General features: G+C 57.6%; 1 protein-coding gene across 3 annotated transcripts in view; it reads left to right on the top strand.

Annotated features, from left to right (window-relative positions):
• CORO2A (coronin 2A) overlaps positions 1-26,578 on the top strand; it is a 52,613-nt gene that overhangs the window by 7,382 nt on the left and 18,653 nt on the right. For 2 of the 3 annotated variants that reach the window (XM_070054847.1, XM_070054845.1), the window contains exon 2: positions 21,009-21,209. In XM_070054847.1, the coding sequence (XP_069910948.1) occupies positions 21,009-21,209 (201 nt within the window). Of the gene's footprint in view, positions 1-1,359; positions 1,489-21,008; positions 21,210-26,578 lie in introns of all 3 variants that reach the window. The other variant, XM_070054846.1, reaches the window with a different exon arrangement.

Raw genomic sequence — 26,578 nt, 5'->3', positions numbered from 1 at the left:
AAAACGGGTCTTGAATCACGGGACACGTGGCGGGCCCCACGCTAGGTCTGTGCGTGTGCCACTCGTTAGTCCCCACGCAGCCTAGCAGGTACCCTTGTCCTCCTCTTCTGGACAAGGAAAGAGGGGTCGGAGAGGTGATGCCACTTTCTTGAGGTCACCTAGGTTGCACAAGGTCAAGCTGGGGTGTGCACCTGCTCTCACCACATTCTCCCTCTTTTTCCTCATCCAAGCCCACAAAGAGAGAGCTCCTGAGCCGGGGCCCTGGGGCAGCTTGGGAGTGCCCGGTGCTGGAGGTGGGGTGGGGGAGGGGCTGGAGGAGAGCCAGGGAGGTAGTGGACCAGCAGTGGCTAACTGGGGCCTTAGCCCCAGCCCCTTCCAGCCATTCCAGGAGTGGCTTGGCCTGTGGCACGGCCTGGAGAAAGTCCCCCCAAGACCCACCCCCTACAAGGGGTCCTGGCACTTCACCCAGGGGGGCCCATTCCTTCATTCCCCTACCACATTTATCCATTTAATTTTTTGAACAGGACCTTTGTCCCCGTATTGATCACTTTCCGTATGCAAAGCACGGTCCCAGTGTTAAGCATACAGGGAGGAGCAAAACCCAGGCCCTGCCTCAGGCCCACAGACCAAAAGGGAGATGGTAGTCATAGGAGCCCACAGAACCCGGAGCAGGTGCCTGGAGGGGGCTGGGGCTGGGAGGGTGAAGGGCACGTGACGTAGAGAATGAGCCCAGCTCAGGGTCCCTGCAGAAGGCTGCTCTAAGGACAGGCCTTTGGGGCTGAGACCTGAGAGGTGAGTAGGGGCCAGGCAGGTGAGGGTGGAGAAGGCGCAGCCTATGCGGAGCTCCTAAGGCTGGAGGAGACGGGCCTTTGAAGAGTGAAAAGCAGCTCCGCTCCCTGGGCAAAGTGAGCCTGGAGAGGCAGAGCTGTGGCCGAGGCATGTCTGCCAGTCTGTGTTCTGTTGCTGCAGCAAAGGATCTTAGAGACTTAGAAGGAACGGAAGCCTGTTTCGGTCATGCTTCTGCCGGCTGGGAAGCCTAGGCGCGTGGTGCTGGAATCTGCTTAGCCTCTAGTGCGGGGCTTCTGGCTGTGTCAGAACAAGGCAGAGCAAGCGAGCCTGGGAAGGCCGGCCCGTGGCACAGCCACTGCCAACATAACCCACGAGCCACGGGTGGATTCTTGTCCCTAGCAACAGAATCCCCAGGACCCAGCCACCTCTCACGGGCTCTGCTCCCCAGCGCCGCGACCCTGACCGACCCATCCCCAACTGACTTGTGCAGGGGACGAACCATGTCCAGAGCCACGCGTGTGCTCAGATGTACCTCTCTGTTGAATTACTTATTATTCATTTGTTTGAAAGCGATCTGCCACCTGCTGATGCACTCTCCAGATGCGCACCACAGCCAGTGCTGGGCCAGGAGCTCCACCCAGGTCTCCCGTGTGGGTGGCAGAGACCCGACTGCTTGAGCCATCACTACGGCTTCCCAGGGTGTGTATCAGCAGGAAACTGGAGTCGGAAGCAAGAGCCGGGACTGCAACCCAGGCCCCCCAGTATGTGATGTGGGCATCCTAAGTGGCATCTTGACCACAATACCAAGTGTCCATGCTGCATTTAGATATTTTTTAAAAGACCAGGGGCAACACAGTTGGCGGCTGAGAGTGAAAGAGCAGGCGCGAGCAGGCGTTAGCTGCAGCGGCAGTGGAGACGAGCAGAGGATTAGGGGATGGGATGGGATGAGCAATGGGTGTCCCTGGGCACCAGGCGAAGGAGGGCCCTGGGGTGGCCTTCGCAGGCCTGCGTGCCGGGGGAGGGCGACCACAGCGGGAAGAGACCACCTCTTGCCTGCCCTGGGGTGTGCCCGCCTCCTCCGGGTCAGATCTCCCTGCACATCCAGTGCTGGGCCTGGCCTGATGGTGTGAAGAAACAGGCCGTTGATCCAAGGAAGCGGACATCCTGAGAACTGGGCACCCACGTGTGTGGCCCTCCCGGGGTGGGCGTCCCTGAACAGGTTGTGTCACCTGAGGAGCAGTCTGTGGTCATGCGTCCCTGGGTCCTGTCCTTGGACCTGAACCTGCTTCTGCCGCTCCAGTGGGGGCCTGGCACGGGGCTGGTCACATCTGGCAGGTGACAGGAGGTTGGAGGTGGGTACCACGTCATCAACGGGGGTACCCTGAATTAGTGACACTGAAGCAGGCAGGGTGTTTTCACACCGTGACACAGTGCAGGACGTGGGATGAGAAGGGAGGTGAGGTGAGGGCAAGGAAGTCCTTTGGGGATGGGGGGGTGCAGTGACAGAGGTGCGGAGCTGAAGCTTGGAGAGACCACGCACTTGTCGGAGGGCACACAGCTGTTGGGAGCTTGGTTCTCTCTGCAGTGGCTTCCTTTCATGAATTTTCCTTTGGAGATGAAAACATGGCGCCTCCTGACCCATGAGGGGACAGGTGGCAGGCAGCATGTGGCAGGAAGACTTCCTGGAAGAGGGGGCCTTTGTTTGTAGTCGGAATGGTGGCGAGGAAGTAACTGGCAAAGCAAGCGGCATAAGCAAAGCACTGGAGAGGGGAAACCCACCGAGCGGCCAGGGGATGTGACGACTGTTTGGCAGGGTTCAGCTCACGGTGAGGGGGAATGGTTTAGGGATCTGACCGGAAACAAGGGCGGGCGGGGGGTGGGAGTCGCTGCTGGGCAGGGAGGGGTGTTTCCCCCCAGTGCTGTTTAGAATCGAGGGCTCTGGTGATGATGAAAAGCTGGAGTTGGTGTGGTTGTTGTTTATATTAAAAAGAGAGAGAGAGAGAGAAAGAGAGAGAGAGATCTTCCACCCATTTGTTCATTCCCCAAATGTCCACAATGACTGGGGCTGGGCCAGGCCAAAGCCAGGAGCCAGGAGCTTTATCTGGGTCTCCCATGTGGGTGCAGGGCCCCAGGGACTTGGGCCATCTTTCCCAAGCACATTAGCAGGGAACTGGATTGGAAGTGGAGCAGCTGGGACTTGAACCTGCACCCACGTGGGATGCCAACATCAATCAGCAGCTTCACCCACTATGCCACGCATTTTTTAATAAGATTTAATTGTTTGAAAGTCTGAGTTGCAGAAAAAGAGAGAATCTTCCCTCTATTGGTTCACTCCCCAGATGGCTGCAACAGCCAGGGCTGGGCCATAGAGCCTAGGAGCGTCATCCATGTCTCCTGTGGGGGAGGCAGGGGCCCAAGCACTTGGCCATCTTCCGCTGCTTTCCAGGCTCATTAGCAGAGAGCTCGATCGGAATGGAGCTACCGGGACTCAAACTGGTGTGCATATAGGATGCTGGCGCTGTAGGCGGTGGCACAGCACCGGCCCCTGGTCATTGTTTTTAGTTCTCTGTAAAAATGCTTCCCTTGTTGCCAGCACCCAGGCCGACTGCTCACCCCCCACCATCACGCCACCCCAGCTCTACCGCCTCGTCCTGGTGCCCTTCTTGGCCACACCCTGGCTTTGAATGCCCGACTGAGAAGGTGCTGTAGGTTTTGGAAGGAGGGATGGTGCCGCCAGTTGCAGCTCCAGTGTGGGCTCAGCTCAGGAAAGAAAAATGGGGCCCGAGAAGAGGACAGCCTGGAGGAGGCGGCAGGAAGGAGCTGGAGATGGGGAGGTATGAGATTTCAGGCTGTCGCCTCACAAGGCTCAGAACTCACGCCCGCAGCTGCCCATCGTCACGCCAGGCCCAGGCTGCAGGGCCACTGCTGTCTCAGCAGCAGGCAGAGGCAAAATCCCCAGGCCCCGGGGGCACCCCCAGGTCTCAGCCCCCTAAGCAGGACCTTCCAGGGTGTGAGAGAGGGTGACTTCCCAGCCCTTCTGGGCACCCCAGCAGCAGCTCAGGGGCTGGGTTTGGTGAGTCCCATTTCACAGTCGAGGACACTGAGGCTGCAGAGGGAAGGAGAGTGAGAGGGATCTCCTACTGTGCAGTAAGAGGAGCAGTAAGGGCCAGGCGCTGGACAGGACCCGCGGGGCAGCTGGTGTTAGCATCCAGACTGGAGATAGGCATCGTCTCTGGGACCTGCCCCCTGAGCGGCCAGGGCACCTGGGACTAGTTAGAGTGCTCGGGTCCTTGTTCGTCGCCCGGCCAGGGTGTCAGGAGCCTCGTGTAGCCCTGCGTCTCCAGAGAGAAGTGGGGACACTGAGGCTCCCTGCCTCTTTGGCCTGTTTTTGGCAGTCTGTCCCAGGTTACTAATCAGGCTAATCTGGACTGCTTAGTCCACGCTTCCCCGAACTAAGCCTCAGAACCTGGGCAAGCGTTTTTAAAAGATTCCTACCCAAAACGACCAGGGCGTGTCTGTGACTCTAACTGTGCTACTGCGGGCAGATGGGACAGCGGGAGTGTTAACCCTGGCATTTCCGGGAGGGGCCCCTCATCAGACACAGGTCAAGGGCAGGCGAGTCCAGCGTGGCAGGAAGGCAGCTCCCAGGGACTTACTTTTTTTTTTATTTATTTATTTGAGGTGATACTGTTTGAAATCTAGATTGCAAGGCCGGCATTGTGGCGCAGTGGGTTAAGCCTCTGCCTGCAGTATCCCATAAGGGCACTGGTTTGTGCCCACCCCTTCCAATTCAGCTCCCTGCTAATGTGCCTGGGAAAACAGTGGAAGATGGCCCAAGTTGTTGGGTCTCTGCACCCACGTGGGAGACCTGGATGAAGCTCCTGGCTGTTGGCTTCAAAACGGCCCAACTCAGGCCGTTGTGGCCATGTGGGGAGTGAACCAGCAGATGGAAGTTCCTCTCTCTCTCTCAACTCTGCCTTTCAAAAAATTAAAATAAATTTCAAGAAAGAAAAAAAAAATCTAGATTTTGCATTCACTCAGGGTAACAGCGAATCTTGCCCTTGTACTTGTCTCAGGGCTGCTGGTCACAGCTACTTGTCAATGACAGAAAATACTGGAGAGGGGACAAGCTCAAGTCTGTGTGCCTTGGAAGGAGTGATGTTGTGATGTTGTGATGGAGGGGCTGTGATTTCTGGATTTGCTGCCCAGCACCCGGGCTGCCTCCCTCACTTTGGGAATGTGGGTGGAGTTCTGTGCTCGCAGCCCCTCCCCCAGGGGGTGTGTCTAGGCTGTGTCTCCTCCCCTGGCACAGAGGAGCCCCATCTCGCCAGCCTTGCCCCAGTCTAGACACACAGAGCTCACCTTCCCAAGGTCAGAGCCCCGGAGGGCACAGCCGGGATAAAGGAGCCCCATCTCCTGTCTCAGGCTGTTCTTCCTTTCCCTGGCCATCCTTGGAATCCCACTCCCACTCCACACACACACACAGACGAGTGGATTTTGGCTCCACACCAGAGGCATGCTGGCAGGAGGCTGGCTGTTCAGTGTCTTCAGGATCAGGATCCTGTTCCTGCTTCTGCCCCATGTGGGCAGCCCGGGGCCTGCTGACTCAGTTTCCCCTTCTGCACCATGGTCTCTCAGGGTCTGGCCAGTGCTGCTTTTCTGAGCCATAGTCTGGGGACCTTGGCGAGGACCTGCCCTCCTGAGCACTGCTCAGCCCTCCTCTGCAGGGTCTGAGGTGGTCTGGGCTCCAGATGGTGGGAAAGATGGGGAGCATCATGCGGAGGTGACCTAAAGGGTGGGGATGGGAAACTGAGTCACACAGGAAGCGCTCACCTAGCACTGTCCCAGGGGCTTCTGTCTTGGGGAAGAAGCAGGGATGTAGCTGGTAGGGCTCCAGCGCTAGACACCAGGCACCGGGGGGGGGGGGGGGTCCTGTCGGTTTCCGCTTAGTAGAGGGGTCCATACACCTCTTCCACCAGGAGTGAGCTCCCCGTTGCTGGAGTGATACAAGCTGAAACCCCGGTCTGTCGCGCTGGAGTGGTGGGGACCGAGGGCAGAGCCGGGCACTCCTGGGAGACTGCGGCTGCTTCTTGCCCGAGCTGTCAGCAGTGGAAGATGATTTGAGTCAGTAGGTCTGGTTGGAAATCAGATTAGATACGAAGCGGGGCATCATATCCTCCTTCATCCCCGAGCCCTGGGGGAGGGGCGCGGCTTCTGCTGTTTTCACCCAGCACAGAGGCGCCCCACCCCCTCCTGACTGTTTGGAAGGTGCTGCTTTGAGAAGAGAGATGGGAAAGGGGGTCCTCCGCTTTGGCTCAATCTGTAAGTCTTGTTCAAAGCCCCTATGCGTTTTGTTTTGTCTTTATTTATTGGAAAGGCAGAGTATCAGAGGGAGGGAGACGCAGATGAGAGGGATCTTCCATCCGCCAGTTCACTCCCCAGATGGCCGCAATACCTGGGGCTGGACCAGACCAAAGCCAGGAGCCCAGACCTTCATCCTGGTCTCCCACGTGGGTGGCAGGGGCCCACGCACTTGGGCCATCTTCAGCTGCTTTCCCGGACACATTAGCAGGGAGCTGGATCAGACACAATGCTCAGATAACCCACTACGCCACAACACTGGTCCCGCCCATGTGCATTTTTGTGAAACAACCATGTCCATCATTAATGCAGCTTAGGACAGTGCCTGGCTCGCAGTGGTCAATGCTGCCATTCTTACCTTATTCTGAATCTCACCATTTAGCAGTTATTTAATATCCTGAGTTGGCCATGTGCCAGGCTTGTCCCACGGGGCTTTTGCCGGATTCTCCTCTGTGTGCCCTCAGGTCCTCACTCTACACTTGCGCAAGCCTGGGGCCCAGAGAACTCCACTCAGCGCCCCGGGCCTCTTGCCCTGACCACGCCATGTCCCGGATAAACCCCACACCCAGGACCTCCGCAGCTCAGGAGTCTGAGCCAGAGGTGTGCACTCCCATGGGTAGGGGGCGCTGGAGCCAGAGAGGGAGGCTGACTCATGCAGGGTCACACAGCCGATGGGACTGAGACAACTGGGGCCTGGCCCCTGGTCTCAGAATATCTGCTGCCCTCCCCCACAGAGCAGGGCTCCGGACTGAGCCCCAGGGGGAGTTAGCCCTTCCTTCCCCAGGGACCCCTTTCTTCCCCAGGAAGGCAGAAGTCAGTGGCAGGAAGCCTCTGGAAGTGGCCCAGCCTCCTGACCCCACAGGGCCTCTCTGCTGGAAGCCCCGAGTGGCCAGAGTGAAGGGGGGAGAATCAGGGGACCAACCCGTCCCCCACCCCAGCCTCTGAACTCACGCAGGGACCAGGTCTAAGGCCAAGGGTGAGGAAGGGCTAAGAGATGGGAACTGCTCGGGAAACCAGGCGCACGCAGTCATGGCCGCAGGGGGCGTGAGAAGGCTGTGCGAGATGCCTGGGTGGTGGCGTCCCTTCCTGCCCATCCTGTGGCATGCAGTCAGTCCCTTCTCATCGTGGGAAAGCTATGTGCGGTAGCTGCTCTGTCTGTTACAGGTCTGCCTACATGTGTGGATGAGGGGTGTGTGTTGAGTGCCAGAGATCCCACCCGACCACGAGGAATCGTGTGTGGGAGGCTGTGACACACACGGCTGGCAGGCGTGCACAGTGAATACCCTCACCGCGTCCTTTCAGCTCCCCCAGGTCAGTCCTGGGCTGACAGATGAGGTTTAGGGAACGTATTCCGACCAGCCGCCGCTGCGGGTCCAGGCCCTGGGTGCTCTGGTTTAGTGAGGACTTACTAAGTGCCAGTGCTAAGCGCTTCTGTTTCCTAGCAGCCGGTGAGAGGCAGGTGCTGACATGGCGCCAGGACCTGGAAGAGGTGAGAGTGCCTGCTGCTCAGATGGGGAGCGGGGACGGTCAGGGACCTACGGCCAGCTCCGCGGCGTGCGCTCGGGATTTCTTTTTCATGCTGGTCTCCGACCGTGCAGGTGGTCTGGTGAGAAGGATGTTGGAGAGACAGCAATCCCCAGGTCACAGAGCCAAGCTCCCCCGAGTCGGGAAGCGGCTGTGTATTCCTGGGGCACTTGGTGTTCAGTCCATGCTCTGAGCTGAGTGGCACATCCTTGGAACGGCCACAGTTCGCCCCTGCCCAGCGTGGTTGTGTGAGCGGATGGAGTGGGGGAGCAGGAGCCGGGCTGGGAGCTCATAGAGATATAACTTCTCAGGCCCCTGTACCCCTGCTGAATCTGGCTCTGGCCATCTGGGTTGTCATCAGCCCTGCAGGTGACAGGCGGAGGGTCAGGCGAGCACGTGTGCCTGCAGCCGGCCCTCTGGGCTCTGACATCTCTCCTGGATACCTGAGCAGGGACGCCTTTGGTCCCCTGCCTTTGCGGCCTGCACATCCAGCCTGTACAAGCGGCTGGAGACAGGGAGAAGGTGGCCATCCCCTGCCTGGGGTGTTGAGGGAGGCCGAGCATTGACCCGCATCTCCGTGGCAATAAGCAGGTGACGGAGGAGCAGAAAGGAATTTCCCATCACTTCCTGCTTGTGCGGCTATGTGGGACTCCTGTCCCGGGGTGGGTCACACTCCCTTCCTCCTGAGCCCGAATGAGGGGGGCCTCAGAACCTCCTGCCCGCAGACGCTGGGCCTGGAAGGAACCCACCTGTTATTTCTTCCTTAGCCGCAAGCCCAGAGTTGAGAAAGAAAATGACTACTTTCGGCAGCCAAGGGTTCTGGCTTCCAAATTGCAGGGGCTAAAGCCACTTGAGCTGTGACCAGGCCACACCCAGTTTCAAACCTTGACAGCACCCCGTTGTCTCGGGTGCCGCCTCCTTGGCCGGCATTCAGGGCCCTCGCGCAGCCCCTGAGCCGGCCACAGCCCTGTTGCTCCCCTACACTTGCCCAGACACTGCTCCCCTCCCCCACACCGCAAGCTCCTTGCCCTAGCTGAGCGCCTTCCACCTGCAGTGCGTCCCTTTGCTTCCATGCCGGCCTCGCTCTGCTCAGCCTTGAAGGCAGAGCTCAAACATCCCGTTCTGGGGGCCCTCCCTGACCCCCCAGATTGCGGTCTCCCTGCTGCAGCTTGCAGCCCTGGGCCATGGAGTCCTGTTTCCTCTGAGTGGAGCTCGCTGCTCCCCGAGCGCCCATGACCCTGTCTGGGTGTCCTTGCCCCTCCCCCACTGCACAAGAGCAGGCACCAGGGATGTGGATTGAACTACTGCACCAGATAGGGTGAGTGCCCCTGGCCAGAGGCCCATCCCAGGCCCCTGAGCTGCGTGGCGTCAGCCCCCAGCAGGGCAGCCGGTGTCCACCCTCTGTCCAGAGACAGAGCTGGAGCTCTGTGCCAGGGAACAGTGAGGGAGAAGTGGAGCCTCCAGATTTGCGACTTCCTGGAGGCGTTCTGGAAAGTCCCCAGTGACCCTTGTAGCTGGAAGCTGCCAGATGGGGACACCGGGCTCATGCACCTGCACGGGGTTGGGTCAGGGCTTGATCTGGGGGACTAAGCAGGGAGTTCTGTGTCCCCAGAAGGTCCGGGTGGGAAGGGGACCGGCACCCCCAGGCCTGGGCCGGCCGACAGGTGGACAGCTCCACCTGCTCCCCAGTCCTAGGTGTGTCTGATGCATGCACAGTTGATCGCCCTCACAGGTGGGCAGCGTAAGCCATTGCCATTTTATAGATGAAAAAAATACATAAAAAGAAAGCTAGAGAGGGGATGAGATTTGCCCCTGGTCTAAGGGCAGATCAGTGTTAGAATTAGGGGTCTCCGGCCTGACTGGCACAGTGCTATGCAAGGGGCTTCCAGTGCCCCCGTGAGCACTGGGGAGAGGGTGGTGGTGTGTGCGAAGGCCCAAGCTGGGGAACTCGCTGGCCTTGCCCGGTGCCCCAGGTCCCACGGTGGACTGTTGGGCTTGAGGGTCCCATTGGTGGGGGATGGGAGGACTCGAAGAAGCCGCGTGGGGACAGGGAAGGGGGCAGCTGTCCACAGAGCTCCTCCCTGTGCCCCCCCCAGGCTGGGTGTTTGGCATGTGTCACCTCTGAGATGGATGTTAGGGTCCCCTCCCCCATGAGCCTGCCTTGGCGCATGGACAGGTGTGGGTGGGGTCCAGCCTGTGAACCTGGGACCTCCCTGCCGGGGCTACCTCCCGAATATCACAATGGGGTCCCCACAGCGTGGAGAGACAGCTCAGATGGGGCAGGGCCACAGAGCTCGCTGGTTCTGTTGGAGCGGGGCCTGGCTCAGTGCCAGCCACGCCTTTCTGGGCTGGCTTGGGTCCAGGCAGAGAGAAGGGCATGAATGTGTCTGGAAGGCGGGGTGCTCTGAAGGGGGCTCTGAAGAGAGGTGTGTGCAAATGAGAGGGAGGCCAGAGGGAAATGGGGACCCTCGGAACCCAAGTCCAACTGGGGGCTTCACCCTCAGGACAGAGGGGACCCAGGGTGAGGCTTAAGAGAAATGACAGGGCAGGGTGGGGGACAGGTGGGAAGGCCAGGGGTGGGGGGTAAACTGAGTCACCCAGTGAGCAGGCTGCTGGGGGCTCCAGGGTCAGGGGAGGTCAAGGCGTGTATGGCGGTGTCCAGCCCCTGGACCCTGGCTCTGGGCAGTGTCAGATGTCAGAGCAGGCGCTCGCTCAGGCCTAATCTGATCAGGAAGAAAGAGGCCCTTTCTTGGCTGCCTCTGACTCAATCTGTGTTTCCCTCGGGCCTGCAGGGAGGCATCTGTGCCGGCCCTGGAGCGGGGGAGGGAGGGAGGCCCGGGACAGCGCTGGTTTCGTTTGCTGCCTGCACCCTGCCTCTGCCTCCCCTGGTGATGTTCCAGGCCTGGACCTCACGGAGAGTCCCCGGGTCACCTGCTCCTGCTTCCCTGCGCGGGCTCAGCTGATCCAGCAGCTCAAGGGCCCTGCAGCCCCACCCCCACCCAGCCAAGAGCCCAGCCCAGAGTGCATGCACAGGTCTGCTGTCCCGTTCTCCCAGCCTCACGGGGACTGTTCGCTTTCACACGTGCCTGAGTCTTCCTCCCTCTGCAGCCCTGGGGTCAGCTTCTAGTGGGCAGCTTTGCATTTTCTGGTCTGGGGTTTGTGCTCAGATCCCCAAAATGCTGTGCCCTCAGCGCATGGACTAAATCAGATCTCAGCACCCTGCACACAGTGGGACTGCAGCAGTCTCGCCAGCAGTCATTTGTTGAGTGCTGAGTATGTGCCAAGCATCACTCCACAGGCCGTGTGGATTACCTTGTGCAATTCATCGCCAGGGCAGCCGAGTGGGAGGGTGGGGACCTGGGGCTGAACCACTTGGCCCCGCCTTCCAGTCCAGCCTCTAGAGAGCTGGGTCAGCTTGGGCAAGTGACTTAACCTCTCTGTGCCTCAGTTTTCTCCTCTGGCAAGCCCAGGTGGTGATGGTATGGAGGGGATGACCATGAGGGCTGAATTAGAACTTGGAGCTTACAAAGTCAGCAGGACAAGTGGTAGCCATCACCGGAGGCCTGCCGTTACGCCTGACGTTATTACTGGGGAGGAAGGACGTGCCAGAGCAGTGGCGCCCAGCGGTGCAGCGCTGGCTGCAGTGGCAGGTGTACCCTGGGATTACCCTGTGCTGTGGGACCCCAGCAGGTGCCTGCGGCTGCTGAGCAGTTGGCATGGGGCTCGTGTGGCGAGGTGCAGGACTTCACATTGTATTTCATTTGGAGTCATCTTTAGTTAGAAGCCACGTGGGATGAGAGGTTTCTGCGTCGCCCAGAGCAGTGTAGGACCCAGGTAAAGAGCCAGGTAGCCAGGCTGCCGAGCCTGCGCTGCCCCGTGCGCGGGGCTGGCAGCTAAGGTGCCACATTCCACATCGGAGGACCTGGGTTTGCTTCCTGGCTCTGGCTGCTGTGCTGGCTCCAGCTCCCTGCTAGTGCAGACCCTGGGAGGCAGAGGTGATGGCGCAAGTAGTGGGGTTCCTGCCTCCCACAGGGGACACCAGGATGGAGATCCCAGCTCCTGACTGCAGCCCCAGCTCACTGTCGCCTAGCTCCAGTCACTGTGTGCTTTGGGGAAGTAAACCAGCGGATGGGAGATCTCTCTCTCTCTCTCTCCCTCTCTCTCTCTCTCCACCTCTCTTTCAAATAAGAACCAATCCATCAGTGTTTGATAATATAAACTGGATAAGGGTGAAAGTTGGGATGAAGCCTCAGGTACCCTGTGCCGCGTTCCTTGCTCCCCTCTCACTGGGTGATTTGATCATCCGTCCCAGACATCATCTGTGCACATCCAGCCCATGTGTGTGAAGGAGGAAGGGTTTATTTGACGCAGCTCTGGTGTGACTGTCACACCCCAGAACAGTGCACAGTACCGTCATTGGCCCATGCACGCGTCCCTGGTGGCTTCAGTCACGGCTGACAGGTTGCCTGAGTCCAAATAAGGTCTGTGGGTTGAATTTGTGTCTAGCTTTTGTCTCTTAAGTATCTTTTTAAATTTTTAAAATTTATTTGAAAGTGAGAGAGAGAGAGAGAGCGCCAGATGGAGAGAGGTCTCTCGTCCCCAGTTCACTCCCCAACTCCCTTAATATGCAGGGCTAAGTCAGGAGCTGGGAACTCAGTCCAGGTCTCCCGTGCGAGTGGCAGGGACCAGCTGCTTGAGCCATCACTGCTACCTCCGAAGGTGTGCATCAGCAGGGAGCTGGAATCAGAAATGGAACCAGGGTGTGCCTGTGACTCCTGCATCCCATTTGGGCGCTGGTTCGAGTCCCGGCTGCTCACCTTCTGATCAGGCTCCCTGCTATGTACCTGGGAAAGCAGCAGAAGATGGCCCAAATGCTTGGGCCCCTGTACCCACATGGGAGACTTGGATGAAGCTCCTGGCTCCTGGCTTTGGCCTGGCCCAGTTGTAGCCATTTGGGGAGAGGATGGAAGATTCTCTCTCTCTCTCTCTCTCTCTCTCTCTGTGTGTGTGTGTGCGTGTATGTGTGTGTGTGTGTCTCGGTCTGTCTGTCTGTCTGTCTCTCTCTTTTTAAATTTTGCCTTTCAAATAAATAAATAAATCTTAAAAAAAAAAAAAAAAGAAGAAGAAGCAGAGCCAGAACTCAAACCTGGGTGCTGATAGGTGATACGGGCGTCCCACCTGCTGGCTGAGCCCTGCTCCCTTCAGTGTCTCACTGATGTGTGATGGATCTTTTTTTTTTTTTTAAATTGTTTACTTGAAAGCCAGAGTTACACAGAGAGAGGGAGAGAGAGAGAGAGTGAGAGAGAGAGAGAGGTCTTCCATCCATTGGTTCACTCCCCAATTGGCTGCAACAGCCGGGGCTCTGATCTGAAGCCAGAAGCTTCTTCAGGGTCTCCTACACGGGTGCAGGGGCCCAAGGACTTGGGCCATCTTCTACTGCTTTCCCAGGACATAGCAGAGAGCTGGATCAGAACTGGAGCAGCCAGCCGGGACTGGGACTCGAACTGGCACCCGTATGGGATTCCAACACTGCAGGCGGCAGCTTTACCTGCTACATCACAGTGCCAGCCCCATGTGATGGATCTTTGAAGTTTCTATTTATTATTATTGTGGTAAAGCACACAGAACATAGCACGCAGAATATTAGCAGAGCAATGAGATACATTCACGTGCAGCCGTCACCGCCATCCGTGTCCCCGCAGCCCCAGCAGCCTCCGTTCTTTCTGTCTCCAGGAGTGGGACTACCCTGCCTGCATCCTGTTAGTGGAACCGCACGACATGTGTCCCTTTGTTCACCCCTGCCAGAGCCTACCGGAATTTATGGACGGGTAACATTGCCTGGAGCGCCGGGCGCCTGGGTTGATCCCATGCTGTGGCTGTTGTGAGCAGCACTGCTATGAACAGGAGTGTGCAGAGACCTCTTCGAGACCCCACTTTCTGTTCCCTAGGGTTTAGGCCCAGGAGCAGAATTCCTGGGTCGCACGGTGATTCCACCTTTAAATCTCTGAGCAGCCGCCATGCTGTTTTGAGAGCCCTGCACCATGTCACCTCCCCACCCACAGAATGCGTGGATTCCGCATTCTCGCGCCACCCTCGGCGACACTTGTGATTCTCTGTGTGGCTGACAGTAGCCAGCCTCCTGGATGCCATTGTGGTTCTGATGAGCGTTCCGAACGGCTGGCGATGGTGAGCGCGTTTTCCTTTGCTGGCTCTCTGTCTGCTTGGGAGACAGAGACTGGCCAGCGGGTTCAGCTGTCGCCATCCCGATCACCTCTCAAACACGCTGAGCCCCCCCCCCACCCGAGGGTCTGACTCTGTCAGTCTGTGGCCCGGCCTCTTACAGTCTGTGATTCTGGCAAGCTCCCTGGAGATCCTGCATGCTGGGGGCACTGTGCTTGGAGAATCAGTGCGTCACAACCAGTTTCTGTTGTCTTTGCTCCCTGTGCCCTTGGGAATCCCCTGGGAAGCTACAGAAGTGCTGGGGCCCGCATGCCCGACCCAGTGATCTGGTGATTCTTTTTTTTTTTAAGATTTATTTATTTTATTTGAAAGTCAGAGTTACACAGAGAAAGAAGGAGAGGCATGGAGAGGGAGAGGTCTTCTATACGCTGGTTCACTCCCCAGTTGGCTGCAATGCCCGGAGCTGCGTCGATCCGAATCCAGGAGCCAGGAGCTTCTTCCAGGTCTCCCACATGGATGCAGGGGCCCAAGCACTTGGGCCGTCTTCCACTACTTTCCCAGGCCATAGCCGAGAGCTGGATCAGAAGTGGAGCAGCCGGGACTTGAACTGGTGCCCATATGGGATGCCAGCACTGCAGGCGGTGGCTTTACCCACTATACTGCAGTGCCGGCCCCCTGATGGTTCTAACATGCAGGCCCTGTGGCAAACTCCTGACCTGTGCTGTCAGCCCCTTGGGGCACAGAGTGGCACCTGCCCTTGGCCCCAGCTCAGGGCTTGGCACACAGTAAGTACCAAGCCTGCAGCAAAGATGAGCGACCAGTGAGATCCAGTCACCACTGTTCACAGACCCTCTTGGATTTTTCTGGTTGGAAATCGCCTACTTGCTGATTTAGGAATCAGTTCTAGAAGCTTCTTTTTCGCAGGCAAGTTGTCCCGGTCAGGCTATTAGGGACCTATAAGAGAATTGTTATGCTGAAGCCTATCAAAGCAGGAGTCTTCTGGAGGCCTCCATGGAGGAGGGACCGACTTGTCCCGGCTTGCCTGGACCGTCCCCAGGGTTAGCACTGAAAGTTCTGCATCCCAGGAACCCTGCCCCCCCAACCCTGGGCAAGCCAGGACAGCTGGTCACCCTACTCCCGTGCACAGCGGCCAGTCTCCTTCTTGCCTTGAAGGAGGAGGGAGAGGGACCTGGGTGGGGAGGGACCCCTGGATCCTGACTCCCTGGATGCCACCGTGTCACTTGAGACCCTGTGACACCTTGTGCCGGAAGGCAGCCTGGCCACAGGTTAGCAGAGGCGAGATGTGGATGCAAGTCAATGTGTGGTCTGCTTCTGCCAGCTGAGCGGGGAGGGCTCCCTGGGTACACAGAAGCCTGGGTTGGCAGCAGAGCAGCCGCGACCCCGACATGGGCATGGCCTCCTGAGCTGATACCCCCCACCCCCGCCATCAGGATCCTGGAGGAGTTAGAATCAAGTGTGGGGTCAAGGCCAGGGTCGGGATAAGCTGGTTGAGGGTGGTCGTCAGGGCGAGGGACCCACCCGCCCTTGGGTCTTTGCTGTATTCCTTCCAAATAGAGACTTCTTTCCTCTCACAGAAATTTTGTTTTCATTTTTAAAAATGGGTGGTTTGTGATTCTAATCTGTGAACTGCTGCGGCTCAGACTCCCCCACAGGCATGTATGGGGACGGCTCCCTGTGCCCACAAGGTCAGGTTTTCAGAGAAGAAGAAAACCATCTCTTCCAAGTGTGAGATGCGAAGCCACAGACTTCAGCAGGGACAGCGGCGACCTGTCTTGCCGGGTTCCTGCTGCGCCCCCCAGACGTGCAGAGAGCACATCGGGGAATTTCATTCTCTCCCTGAGGCCACGAACAGTGCAATTAATGAGTAATCCGTGATGATGGCTTGTGCCACACCCAGTTTGGGTTTGGTTTCCGTCACCTGCAGCTAACCCTTGTCCTGCCGTGGTTTGAGGGCTGGGCACAGAAAGGAAAGCCTCTGGGAACCAGCACAAAAACCTGTCTCTCTGTCTCTCCCCTCCCACCCCTACGTCTTTCCCACACACACAACACAGCTTCTGTGGCAGAGAGGCGCGCGTGGCATAGCAGGGGAGGACTCAGCTCCACTTCCCACGTCCACTGCTCATGTGCATACTATTCTTTTTTTTTTTTTTTTTTTTTTTTTTTTTTTAAGATTTATTTACTCGAGAGGCACAGTTACAGAGAGAAAGGTCTTCCATCTGCTGGTTCACTCCCCAAATGGCTGCAACAGCCGGAGCTGGGCCAATCTGAAGCCAGGAGCTTCTTCCAGGTCTCCCACGCAGGTGCAGGGGCCCAAGCCCTTGGGCCATCTTCTGCTTTCCCAGGCCATTAGCAGGGATGCTGGATCAAAAGTGGAGCAGCCAGGATTCAAACTGGCGCCCATACAGGATGCCGGCTTACACTCTACTCTTTTGGCCTAGTCACTTCCCCTGCACCTCAGTATTCCTGGCACTAAATGGGGACCATAGTCCCCACCTTCCTCCCTGGAGGGTCGCAGGGGATGGGTCGGGCAGCGAGCCATTCCTCTGTCAGGCATTGAGAAACCAGAGGTGACTCAGTGCTCCTGGGAGCCTACTCCCAGGGTGCAGCAGAATGCATGGCCCCTGCCAGGGTAGGGCAGAGCAACAGAGTCTTCGCCACGCCTGTGCCGGCTGGCCTCACCTTTGCTGTGGGCCCAGCCTACCAGGACCGGGCAGGACAGGATGAGTGCCCTGCCAGAGGCCCAGCCCAGCCCCGGGGCGAGGGGCCCCGTGCAGCTCTCACTGTCTGGCCAGCGCCCATCCTCTGAATGCTAGTCACGGGAGTCGCACGTGCACCGGCACACACCCATGCACGCGCACGCACAGTGAAGCGGCCTGTAGCCGCACCCACGCGTGTGCTCCCGTGAGATGTCACGGGCACTCACTGGACGCCACACACGCATGCACCGCTCCCTCGCTGTGCCTCCCCGCCCCCCCCCCCCGCCCGCTACTTGTGTAGCTGCAAGAACCATGGCGGTGGAGTGACGAGCTGGGGTGGGGCAGATGTGGTGGACGTTGGCACCGCTGTGTTGCCGGCCGGCTCCAGCCACGGGGCTGGCAGCCGCCTCTTTCCACTTAGCATCCCGGGCCTGTGTTTCCTGCTCTGTGGAGGGGGGTGATGGTGGCCGTGTTGTGCCCCATTCGGGCGGAGCTGACACAGGCTGCAGAGGCAGAGTTCAGTCCCTCACTCCGCCATTTGCCAGCGTGTGGCCCCTCCCAGCATCTGTCACCCCTGTTATGTTCTTACACTTGGAATGAAGCCAGGCCTGTGGGGAGCACTCAGAATTGGATTCTCAATGCCATGGAGGCGACCAGGAGAGCCGTGGCCCAGGCTTCACAAGGCCTTTGCACTCCTCCAGAGAGGGAGCCGACCTTTAGGTGTTGGCCTGAGCCCTGGGGGGGGAGGGGGGTGGGAGCCAGCCTGGCTGCGCAGGGAGTGGCCAAAGAGGCCAGGACTATTGATGACAAAAGGGCTGCTACTGGCCCTCGCCCCGTAGCCTGAGTGGTGCACTCAGGTGCCAAGGCTGCCCAGGAGACCACGGCCCCGCACCTGCTCTGACCTTCCCCTGCTCTGCCGGAGAATCCATCTGAAACTCAGATCTGGAGGAGCAGCAGTTAAGACGCCACTGGAAACACCCACATCCCGTATCAGGGCGCCTGGCCCCAGTCCCTGCTCCATTCGCAACCCCAGCATCCTGCTGATGTGCCCCCTAAGAGGCGGCGGTGATGGCTCAAGTGCCACTCACATGGGAGACCGGCACTGAGTTCTGGGCTCCTGCTTCAACCTGGCCCAGGCCTGGCTGTTGCCGGCATTTGGGGAGTGAGCCAGTGGGTGTGGTTCTTTCTCTCCGTCTCTCTGCCTCTAATGAATAAAATCTGCTGATGCTCTCCTCCTTCTACTTTGAATCCCCCTAGTAGCTCCTCGTGGCCCTCCAGGTGCAAATTCCTGGGGACTTCTGGGTCCCGTGTGCTCTCTGGCCTCACCAAGCCCAAGCAGCGGCCGTGTGCCGTGTCCGTGGGCTGGCCCTGCGTGGGGCAGGGCCTTGCTGGGGTGGGTAGGCTGTGCTCCGTGTCCATGACTGCTGTGGCAGCGGCTCCCTGCGTGGTGTACGTCTCCGTCACTCTCCACGCAGCTGCGGGCAGGGCGCTGCTCTGCACAGGGCCCAGGGCCCCACCACCCTGTAGCTGCGCCTTCTGAAACCTGTGCCCGTCTCTGTCTGTCAGCCAAGGTCAAGGGTCCTGAGGCCCCTAGGCAGCTCCTGGATGCTTCAGCCTGCGGGTGCCGCACACCAATTCATCCTGCGGCTCCAGGAGGGGAGCCACAGAGTGCCTGACTCCTGTCACCATCTGCCACAGGCCAGTGCACGCCCCCACTCCCTGTAGCTGTGCCAGGGGAGGCGGGGCTGGGGACCTGGAGCAGACCTGCTCACCCACCCCCTACTTTCCTTTTCCCAGCCCAGGCCCAAGGCGGCTCCTCAGGTGCCTGCCACCTGCTTGCCAAGACCCTGGGGAGGTCGTCGTCCCTGCTGTTTCTTTCCAAGAGGCCCCCAGGACCCAGTGCAGAGAAAACAGGCACTGACTGCACCCCTTCCTGATCCTGTTTCCCTTGTTGAACTTGCCACCAGGATGCTCAGAACCACGTCTGAGCTCCGCCTCCTCCGTGTGGAGGGCCCGACAGCATACTCAGTAGCTTCACACTCCCCACACTCAGATGGTCTCTTTCTGCTGCAGCCAGATGGGCGTTTTAGTCCATCCCTGCCTCCTGGGCTCTTCCTGTGGTGCAGCCCTGGCAGGTGCAGCCAGGTGCGCTGTGGGAGAGCTGAGATGTGTGAGCGTCGCAGGCCTGAGTGCTCCCTGAGCTTGTAAAGGACTTAGCGTGGGGGTCGGCCCCCGATGGCCGGGACCTGCCTGAGGTCCCTGGGGTCTAGTGAGCCTGGAGACCGAGCACAGAGCGGAGTCTCCCTGGCCAGCTACCGCGCTGACCAGCGGGAACAAAGCCAAATATAAGGGACTTCATAAAGTTTGGGAAAATGCATATAAGGCAAAAAATTATGCTTAGATTTCAAAGACTTTTTTTAATTAATTAATTTATTTATTTGAAAGACAGAAGAACAGAGAGAGGGAGAGAGAGGTCTTCCATCTGCTGGTTCACTCCCCAGATGGCCACAACAGCCAAGACTGAGCCAGGCCAAAGCCAGGAGCCAGGAGCTTCTCCCACGTGGGTGCAGGGGTCCAAGCACTTGAGCCGTGTTCTGCTGCTTTTCCTAGGCCATTATTAGGGAGCTGGATGGGAAGTGGAGCAGCCGGAACTCGAACCGGTGCCCATATGGGATGCCAGCACCTCAGGTGACAACTTTACTTGCTATGCCACTCCAAACACTTTTTGCATCAAAATAAACTTCTCTTTTCATTCCATGTTCCACAAACTTTTGGAGCTCCCTTGTCTACATTCTTCTGGAAAGTTCTGGGGGCCTGGAGTAGACAGACCCAGTCCTGGGCACTCGCTGAGCACAACCCCAGGCCTGTCTGGGGGACCTGGAAGCTCCTGGGGACGATGAGGCCTGATACCCAGCCCTGCATCCGGGCAGTCAGGGGCTAAGACTGAGAGCAGGGACGGCTGTGGGGGGCAGAGAGGAGAGGGCTCTGCCAGCTGGCACATCCAGGAGGACTCTCTGGAGGAGGAGACTCGAGAACTGGGGAAGGGAAGGACTTGGATTTGTGGAGATGGGAAAGGCAAGGAGGGAGAGTCTGAGGACCGGAAACAGCAAAGCAGGCACGAGGGAAGCTGGACAGTCGTGTTTAGGGTAAGCAAGGACATCAGTCTTGGAATGTGGACTGAGACCCAGCAGGCCCTGAGTGCCAGGCTGAGGCCCTTGGCCGGGCTGCCATGGGCAGCAGTGAACCGGGGGCAGGAAGAGTGATGGGGGTGGGAACCCAGGGCAGGCCCCAGGCCGTGTCCCTGGCAGGCCTGGTGCATACATGCAGCCCCTCTGGCCAAGAGCAGGCCCCGTGCTGTGTGTCTGGCCCCCAGGAGGCCTGCACCCTCTCTTGGCGGCTTGTGGTCTGGTCCTGTGCCCTCCTCGGGCTTGTGTTCTCCCCATGTCCATCGCCCACCATCAAGTTCACGCGTGTGTGCGATGCAGATGTGTGTTTTTCTTTTTAATAGTTCCTTGCTAGTGTAACTCATGCCCATGCCTTTCCCAGGTGTCCTGCATTTGCTTCCATCTCAGGGCCTTGGCTCAGGCTGTTCCCTTGGGCTTGAGACACCTCCGAGCTCGCCCTTGCCCTGTCCACATGACCAAATCCTACACATCCTTCAATCACAGCCCAGGAGTCACTTCCTCTAGGAAGCCCTCCCTGACTGCCACATTATGGCCCAGAATCCACTGGATCCTAGCAGCTTAGCATCCCCTTCACCCCTGTGAGAGCTGGGCTCAGGCTTACTGCTTGCCATCCCTGCAGTGCCCGGCACGGGGCCTGGTCACACAGTGGTGCTCTGGGAATACTGAGAGAACCACGTGACGGCTGGGCAAGGAGCAAAGGAAGCTCCAGGTGCCCGGATGTGATTGCAGAAGCAATGCTGGGTTGAGCCAGTGCCTGCCATGTGCCATGGGGTCGCAATATGTCATCCCAGTTAGCCCTCGTGGGCACGTGTGAGTCAGGTGCGTTTGTTATCCCGGCTGGCAGATGAGAAGACCGAGACTCCAAGGTTGTGTCACCTGTCCATCCGCCTGGTAGAGGCCTGGGCTGGATCTGGGGAGCAAGGGGCTGCTACCCTCGGGGCTGGGCTGGGGCAGCCAGGGTGGCCAGGCTGTGTGCTGGGATGGTGGTTGGGGAGGGTGGGCCGTGTGCACTCCCTGGTTTCTCTGCCTGGGCAAGGAAGAAGAGCCGCGAGCATCCGCTGATGGGTCAGTGGCAGTTACCACCAGCCCACCCACCTCACCCGTCTGCAGAGAGAGCCGTGGTGACAGCCCGCGCACGTGGTCACCCCTTCCCAGCATCGCACTGCCCCGGCCCCGCCCCCTCAGACACCCTCCTGCCCCCTTGTCATCTGGGCAGGGAGCCTCACCCCTCTGTCCCGTGTGTCTCTCACAGATGTCATGGCACCCCCAGTACCGGAGCTCCAAGTTCCGCCACGTCTTCGGCAAGCCAGCCAGCAAGGAGAACTGCTACGACTCGGTGCCCATCACCCGCAGTGTCCACGACAACCACTTCTGTGCCGTGAACCCCCACTTCATCGCCGTCGTGACCGAGTGTGCCGGCGGGGGCGCCTTCCTTGTCATCCCCCTGCACCAGGTAAGGACGCCGGGTCCCTCTGGGGCCCTCGATGGACAGAGGCATGGTAGAAGGAGCCCTGGTTTCTAGTCCCATAGGTGCCGCCAGTCCTAGCCCTGCCTGTTCGGCTGTGGGACTCTGGGTGCATCCTTGCACCTGTTTTGAGCTTTGGTTTCCTCCAGGAGTACGTACCTATCCTAGGGTTTCAGCTTCCAGCACGTGGCCTGGCTGCCCCCAGGACCAACCGCCTCCTCCCACCACCACCACCACCACAAAATAATCCTGCCAATGAATTCACTCCCAAAGGCATATATAGTTGTTTATGCTTCGCTGGGCTTACGGGAGCCAAACCACCTCCCGTACACCAAAAACAGACAAACGTTGCTCCAAAGCCTGGCTAAGAGGTGAGCAGGAAGCGAGCGGGAAAGGCAGGTGTGTCGATGGTGTAGGTTGGACCATATGCCATGGCCAAGATGCAGCTGCTCTCAGTCCCCGAAATGGCAGTCTGTAGATCAGGCCAAGAGCAGGTCCTCCCCGGACACCCTGGCTCGAGGCCGAAACCCCGATGGTGCTGCAAGGTCCCCGGCCGGTGACGCCTCTGGTTCACGGCAGGAGCAGACCCGAGAGCCAGCATGGCCAGGGTTCCCCTGGGAATGGGAGTTCCTGAAGACCACCACCCAGGTACACTGGAAGGGCGCCCAGACCCCCAGAGCCCCTGGCTATGGCTTGAAACGCTTTTTTTTTTTTAAGTTTTTATTTATTTTGTTTGAAAGAGGGACAGAGAAAGAGGGAGGGGATAGGATGGGGAGGTAGAAGGGAGGGAGGGAGATCTTCCACCTGCTGGTTCACTCCCCAGATGCCCACAACAGCTAGGGCTGGGCCAGGTAGAAGCCAGGAGCCAGGGCTGCTGCCTTCCCAGGTGCATTAGCAGGAGCTGGACAGAAGCGTAGCTGGGACACACCAGCAGCTCCCCGGGGATGGCATGTGGGCCTGCCAAGTGGCAGCTTCCCGCACTGCACAGTGCTGCTGCCTGCCTGGTGGGCTGGGTTTTCTCATTCCAAGCCTGAAACTCATAAGAAATTTGAAAACACGTTGCTAAGTAACTTAGAGGCCAAAGAGGAAGTCAGAATGGACACTTCGAAATGCTTGGCCCTGAGATTGCTAATGAGACCTCACAGAATGAAGGCCTGCGGGGGAGGGGCCTGCAGGGAAGAGGGTCGCAGCAGCCTGTGGACTGGGAGAGCAGAAGGCCCAACGCTGGTGGCAAAGTGTTCGCCCCAAGAAAAGGAACACAGGAAACCCCAAGAGAGTTTGAGCAAGGAGATAGTAAAAAGCAGAACTCAACAAAAGAGAAAACGAGGGGCTGGCGCTGTGGCATAGCGGGTTAAGCCTCCGCCTGCAGTGCTGGCATCCCATATGGGCGCCAGTTCAAGTGCCGGCTGCTCCACTTCCAATCCAGCTCTCTGCTGTGGCCTGGGAAAGCAGCGGAAGATGGCCCAAGTGGTTGGGCCCCTGCACCCACGTGGGAGACCCTGAAGAAGCTCCTGGCTCCTGGCTTTGGATTGGCTCCATCGTTTCAGCCATTTGGAGAGTGAACCTCTGTCTCTCCCTCTCTGTCTGTAACTCTGCCTTTGAAATAAATAAATCAGTCTTTTAAAAGAGACAGACAGAGAAAGAGAGAGAGAGAGAGAGAGAGAGAGAGAGAGAGAGAGAGAGAAATCAGTCTTCCAAAAAAATAAGAAAGAGAAGAGAGGGGTCCCCAAGCCCGGAGGAGACCGGCTGGCAGTGAGGGGAGGAGGCCCAAATAACCTCGGGCACAGCAAGAGAACTTCAGAGCCTTAAAACCCAGTAAGAAATTAACATGAGCAATTTCATGCCAATACCTGCGAAAGCACTGAGAATAGGGGAAAGTTCCTTTAAGAATGGAACTTGCCAATACTGATTCCGGTAGGAATACACAGCCCTGTAACTATTTTAAACATTGAGCAATAAAAATATTTCCTTTAGGGGCAGATGTTTAACCTATCAATTAAGACACAGGTTGGGATGCCCACGAAGTGCCTGGGTTCAAGTCTCGGCTCCCGCTCCCTCTTCCAGCCCCCTGCTAATGTGTACACTGGGAGACAGCAGGTGATGGCTCAAACAGTCAGGTCCCTGCTACCCTTGCCAGAGACTTACATTGAGTTCTTGGCTCCCAGCTTCAGCCGGGCCCAGTCCTCGCCAATGCAGGCTTCTGGGGAGGGAACCAGCAGGTGCGAGCTCTTTCTGTCTGCCTGTCTGTCTTTCTCTCACCTCTTAAATTAAAAAACAAAATCTGATAGAAAATAGCAGAAGCAAAAGGCAAGCTGTGGCATGGGAAAGGCTGTGTGTATAATGAACATGTCTAAGGACTCATTTCTTTGCATATATAACATGGAGCCCGCTGGGGCTGCTGCTGTAGCATACCACGTCAAGCCATCACTGTGACACCAGCATCCCATGGGCGAGTGCTGCTTTGAGTCCCTGCTTCTCTGCTTCCAATCCAGCTCCCTACTGATGTGCCAGTTGTGGAAGATGGTCTGAGTGCCTGGGGCCCCTGCCACCCATGTGGGAGACCCAAAAGACGCTACTGGCTCCTGGCTTCGGCTTGGGCCAGCCCCTGCCACTGTGGCCAGTTGGGAAGTGAACCAGCAGATGGAAAATCTGTCTATCTCTTTCTCTTGATGTCTCTCCCTTTCTCTATGTCACCCTGCCTTTCAAATAAATAAAATAAATCTTTAAAAAATTGAAATGAAATAAAATGGACCCCTGCAGTCAAAAAAAAAAAAAAAAAAAAAAAACAAGCCTGAATGGGTGCTTCATGGTGGAGATCCCAAGGCTAGGGAGCACCTGAAAGAGTGTGCACCCTCATTAGTGCTCCGGCTGCACCCCCGGCTGTCCAACAGCAGGAAAAGAGGGAGCTCTCCTCCTCGTTCTGTGGGCCTCGGGGTACAAAGCAGGAGGGGGAAGGCGGCAAGCAGGGTGACAGCAGGGCAAGCCTGGGGACTGAACCAGCAGATATAAAATTCGTTCTCTCTCTCTTGCTCTTTCTTTCTCTCCCCCCAACACCCCGTCTCATCCTTTCTCTCTTGCTCTGCCTTTAAAATAAATAAATAAATCTTACCACCAAAAAAAGACAAGAAAAAAATACACATCAATCTTACTCTTAAAGATGATTGCAAAATTACTAAGCAAAAAAATCTAATAGTGAATAAGAAAAGACATACTCTGTGGGATTTATTCCAGAAACTAAGTGGTTTCATATTAGTAAACCAATAAAAGGAAGCCATCATGTTAACAGAGGACAGGAGAGAAACCACATTGTCGTCTCCATGGATGCAGAGAAAGCACTTGACACAGCTCCGTGCTTATCCAGGAGAAAAACCGCAGCACACAGGCGCAGAACGGAGCTCCCTCCAGCAAACAGCGGTGGAAAGCCTCATTCAGAGACAACATGAACCCTCCAGGAAGATTTGCAAATGTAGTTGAAGGAACTGCTGCTCACGGCTGGGCAGTTCCCAGCGAGTGTTCTGCCAGATTCGCGGCTGTCTCTGCGTGTGTGTGTGTCTGGAACGCTGTCGCACACTTAAGGTTCCACGCAGTCTGCATCTTCCGAGGACGTTCTCCCGCGTGACCACGGCAGGAGCACCTCTGGAAACTTAACCACGCCCACAGTGACAGCGACAGCAGACGGCCCAAGCTCGCAGTCGACCAGTTGTCCCAGGGATGTCTTCCAGGGAATTTTTTTTTTAAAAATATTTGTTTGTTTATTTGAAAGGCAGATTCACAGAGATAGCAGGAGAGACAGAGAGATCTTCCATCCTCTGGTTCATTCCCAAATAGCCATGACAGTCAGGGCTGTGCCAGGACGAAGCCAGGAGCCCAGAGCTCCATCTGGGTTTTCCAAGTGGGTAGCAGCTGGCCAAGCCCTTGAGCCATCTTCCGCTGTCTTCCCAGGTGCGTTAGCAGGCAGGTAGAGCTCGAACCGGCGCTTGGATATGGGATGCGAACAGTGACTTCACCCACTGGGCCACCACACTGGCCCCAGCAATTGTTTTTTCTGACCTGGAGTCCAGTCCAGAACCCCGGGTTGTATTTAGCTGTCGTATCTCTGAGTCTTATTTCACACTTGTAGCATGTTTCAGGAGTAGCCCAGTCAATTTGTAGACGTTTCTAAATTTGAAGGATCAGGTGTCCCCTCGTGTTTAGACTCTTCTTCGTATTTGTGGCGAGAATGTTATATAAGGGGTGGTGTGTCCATCTCAGTCATTTCAACAAGGGATGTGATGTCCATCTGTCCCATTATTGGTGGTATTAGCATCAGTGTCTTTGGGTTTTTTTTTAAGATTTACTTATTTATTTATTTGAAAGGTGGAGTTACAGAGGCAGAGGTGGGGTTGTGGGGGGTAGGTCTTCCATTCGCTGGTTCATTCCCCAGATGGCTGCAACAGCTAGAGCTGGGGCAGTCTGAAGCCAGGAGCCAGGAGCTTCTTCCAGGTCTCCCACGTGGGTGCAGGGGCCCAAGCTCGGGCAATCTTCACTCCTTCCCAGGCACATTAGCAGGGAGCTGGATTGGAAGTGGAACAGCCAGGACTTGAAGCCTGTGTCCCCAGCAGAGGCTTAACCCACTGCACCACAATGCCGGCCTGGCCCGGTGAAGAGTGCCAACATCATTCCTAAGGCAGATGTTGCAGGAGGCCTTTAGAATGAGGAGCAGCGGGAGCAGGCCTTCAGCTCAGCGGCTCAGACATCCGCGGCCCACATTGCAATGCCTGCGGTTGAAACAGCTCTGGCTCCTGACCCCAACTTCCTAACACTATGCACCCTAGGAGGCAGCAGTGATGGCTTAGTAACTGGGTTCCTGCCAACCCACCTGGGAGACCTGGATGGAGCTCCCAGCTCCCGGCTACAGCCTGGCCGGGCCCTGGCTGCTGCAGGCATTTGGGGAGTGAACCAGCAGAGAGGAGTGCTCGCTCTCTCGCTCTCTCAAATAACGTTTAAAAATGTTAAGGACCTGGGTACATGGAGACACGAACTGTATTCGTGGAGAGACACTTTGTCCTTCTTCGCCCAAATTTCTACAGCACGGTACCTGTCTAAACACACTGTGCACGGGCACTACTCTGACTCTTGCGTGTTTGGGGCCTGCTACCTTGGAAGTACCTGGACCGGAGACGGGGAGAGCCAGCCGTTTCCCTTCCCATACTGTGGGCACATGACTGGTGCGCGTTAAGTTTTCACTGACCAGACAAACTGCCTCATGGTTGTTCCTCCCAGTCACTTGGGGGGACAGAAACAGCCACGGGATTGGCGGGAGCCAGGGTGTGGGGGCAGGACTCTGGCCGGGTGGAGAGCGATCTGGCCAGAACACA

Source organism: Oryctolagus cuniculus, chromosome 1 (assembly GCF_964237555.1).
Source record: "Oryctolagus cuniculus chromosome 1, mOryCun1.1, whole genome shotgun sequence".
In the NCBI taxonomy this organism is placed as follows: Eukaryota; Metazoa; Chordata; class Mammalia; order Lagomorpha; family Leporidae; genus Oryctolagus; species Oryctolagus cuniculus.
This window is presented reverse-complemented; position numbering and strand designations above follow the sequence as displayed.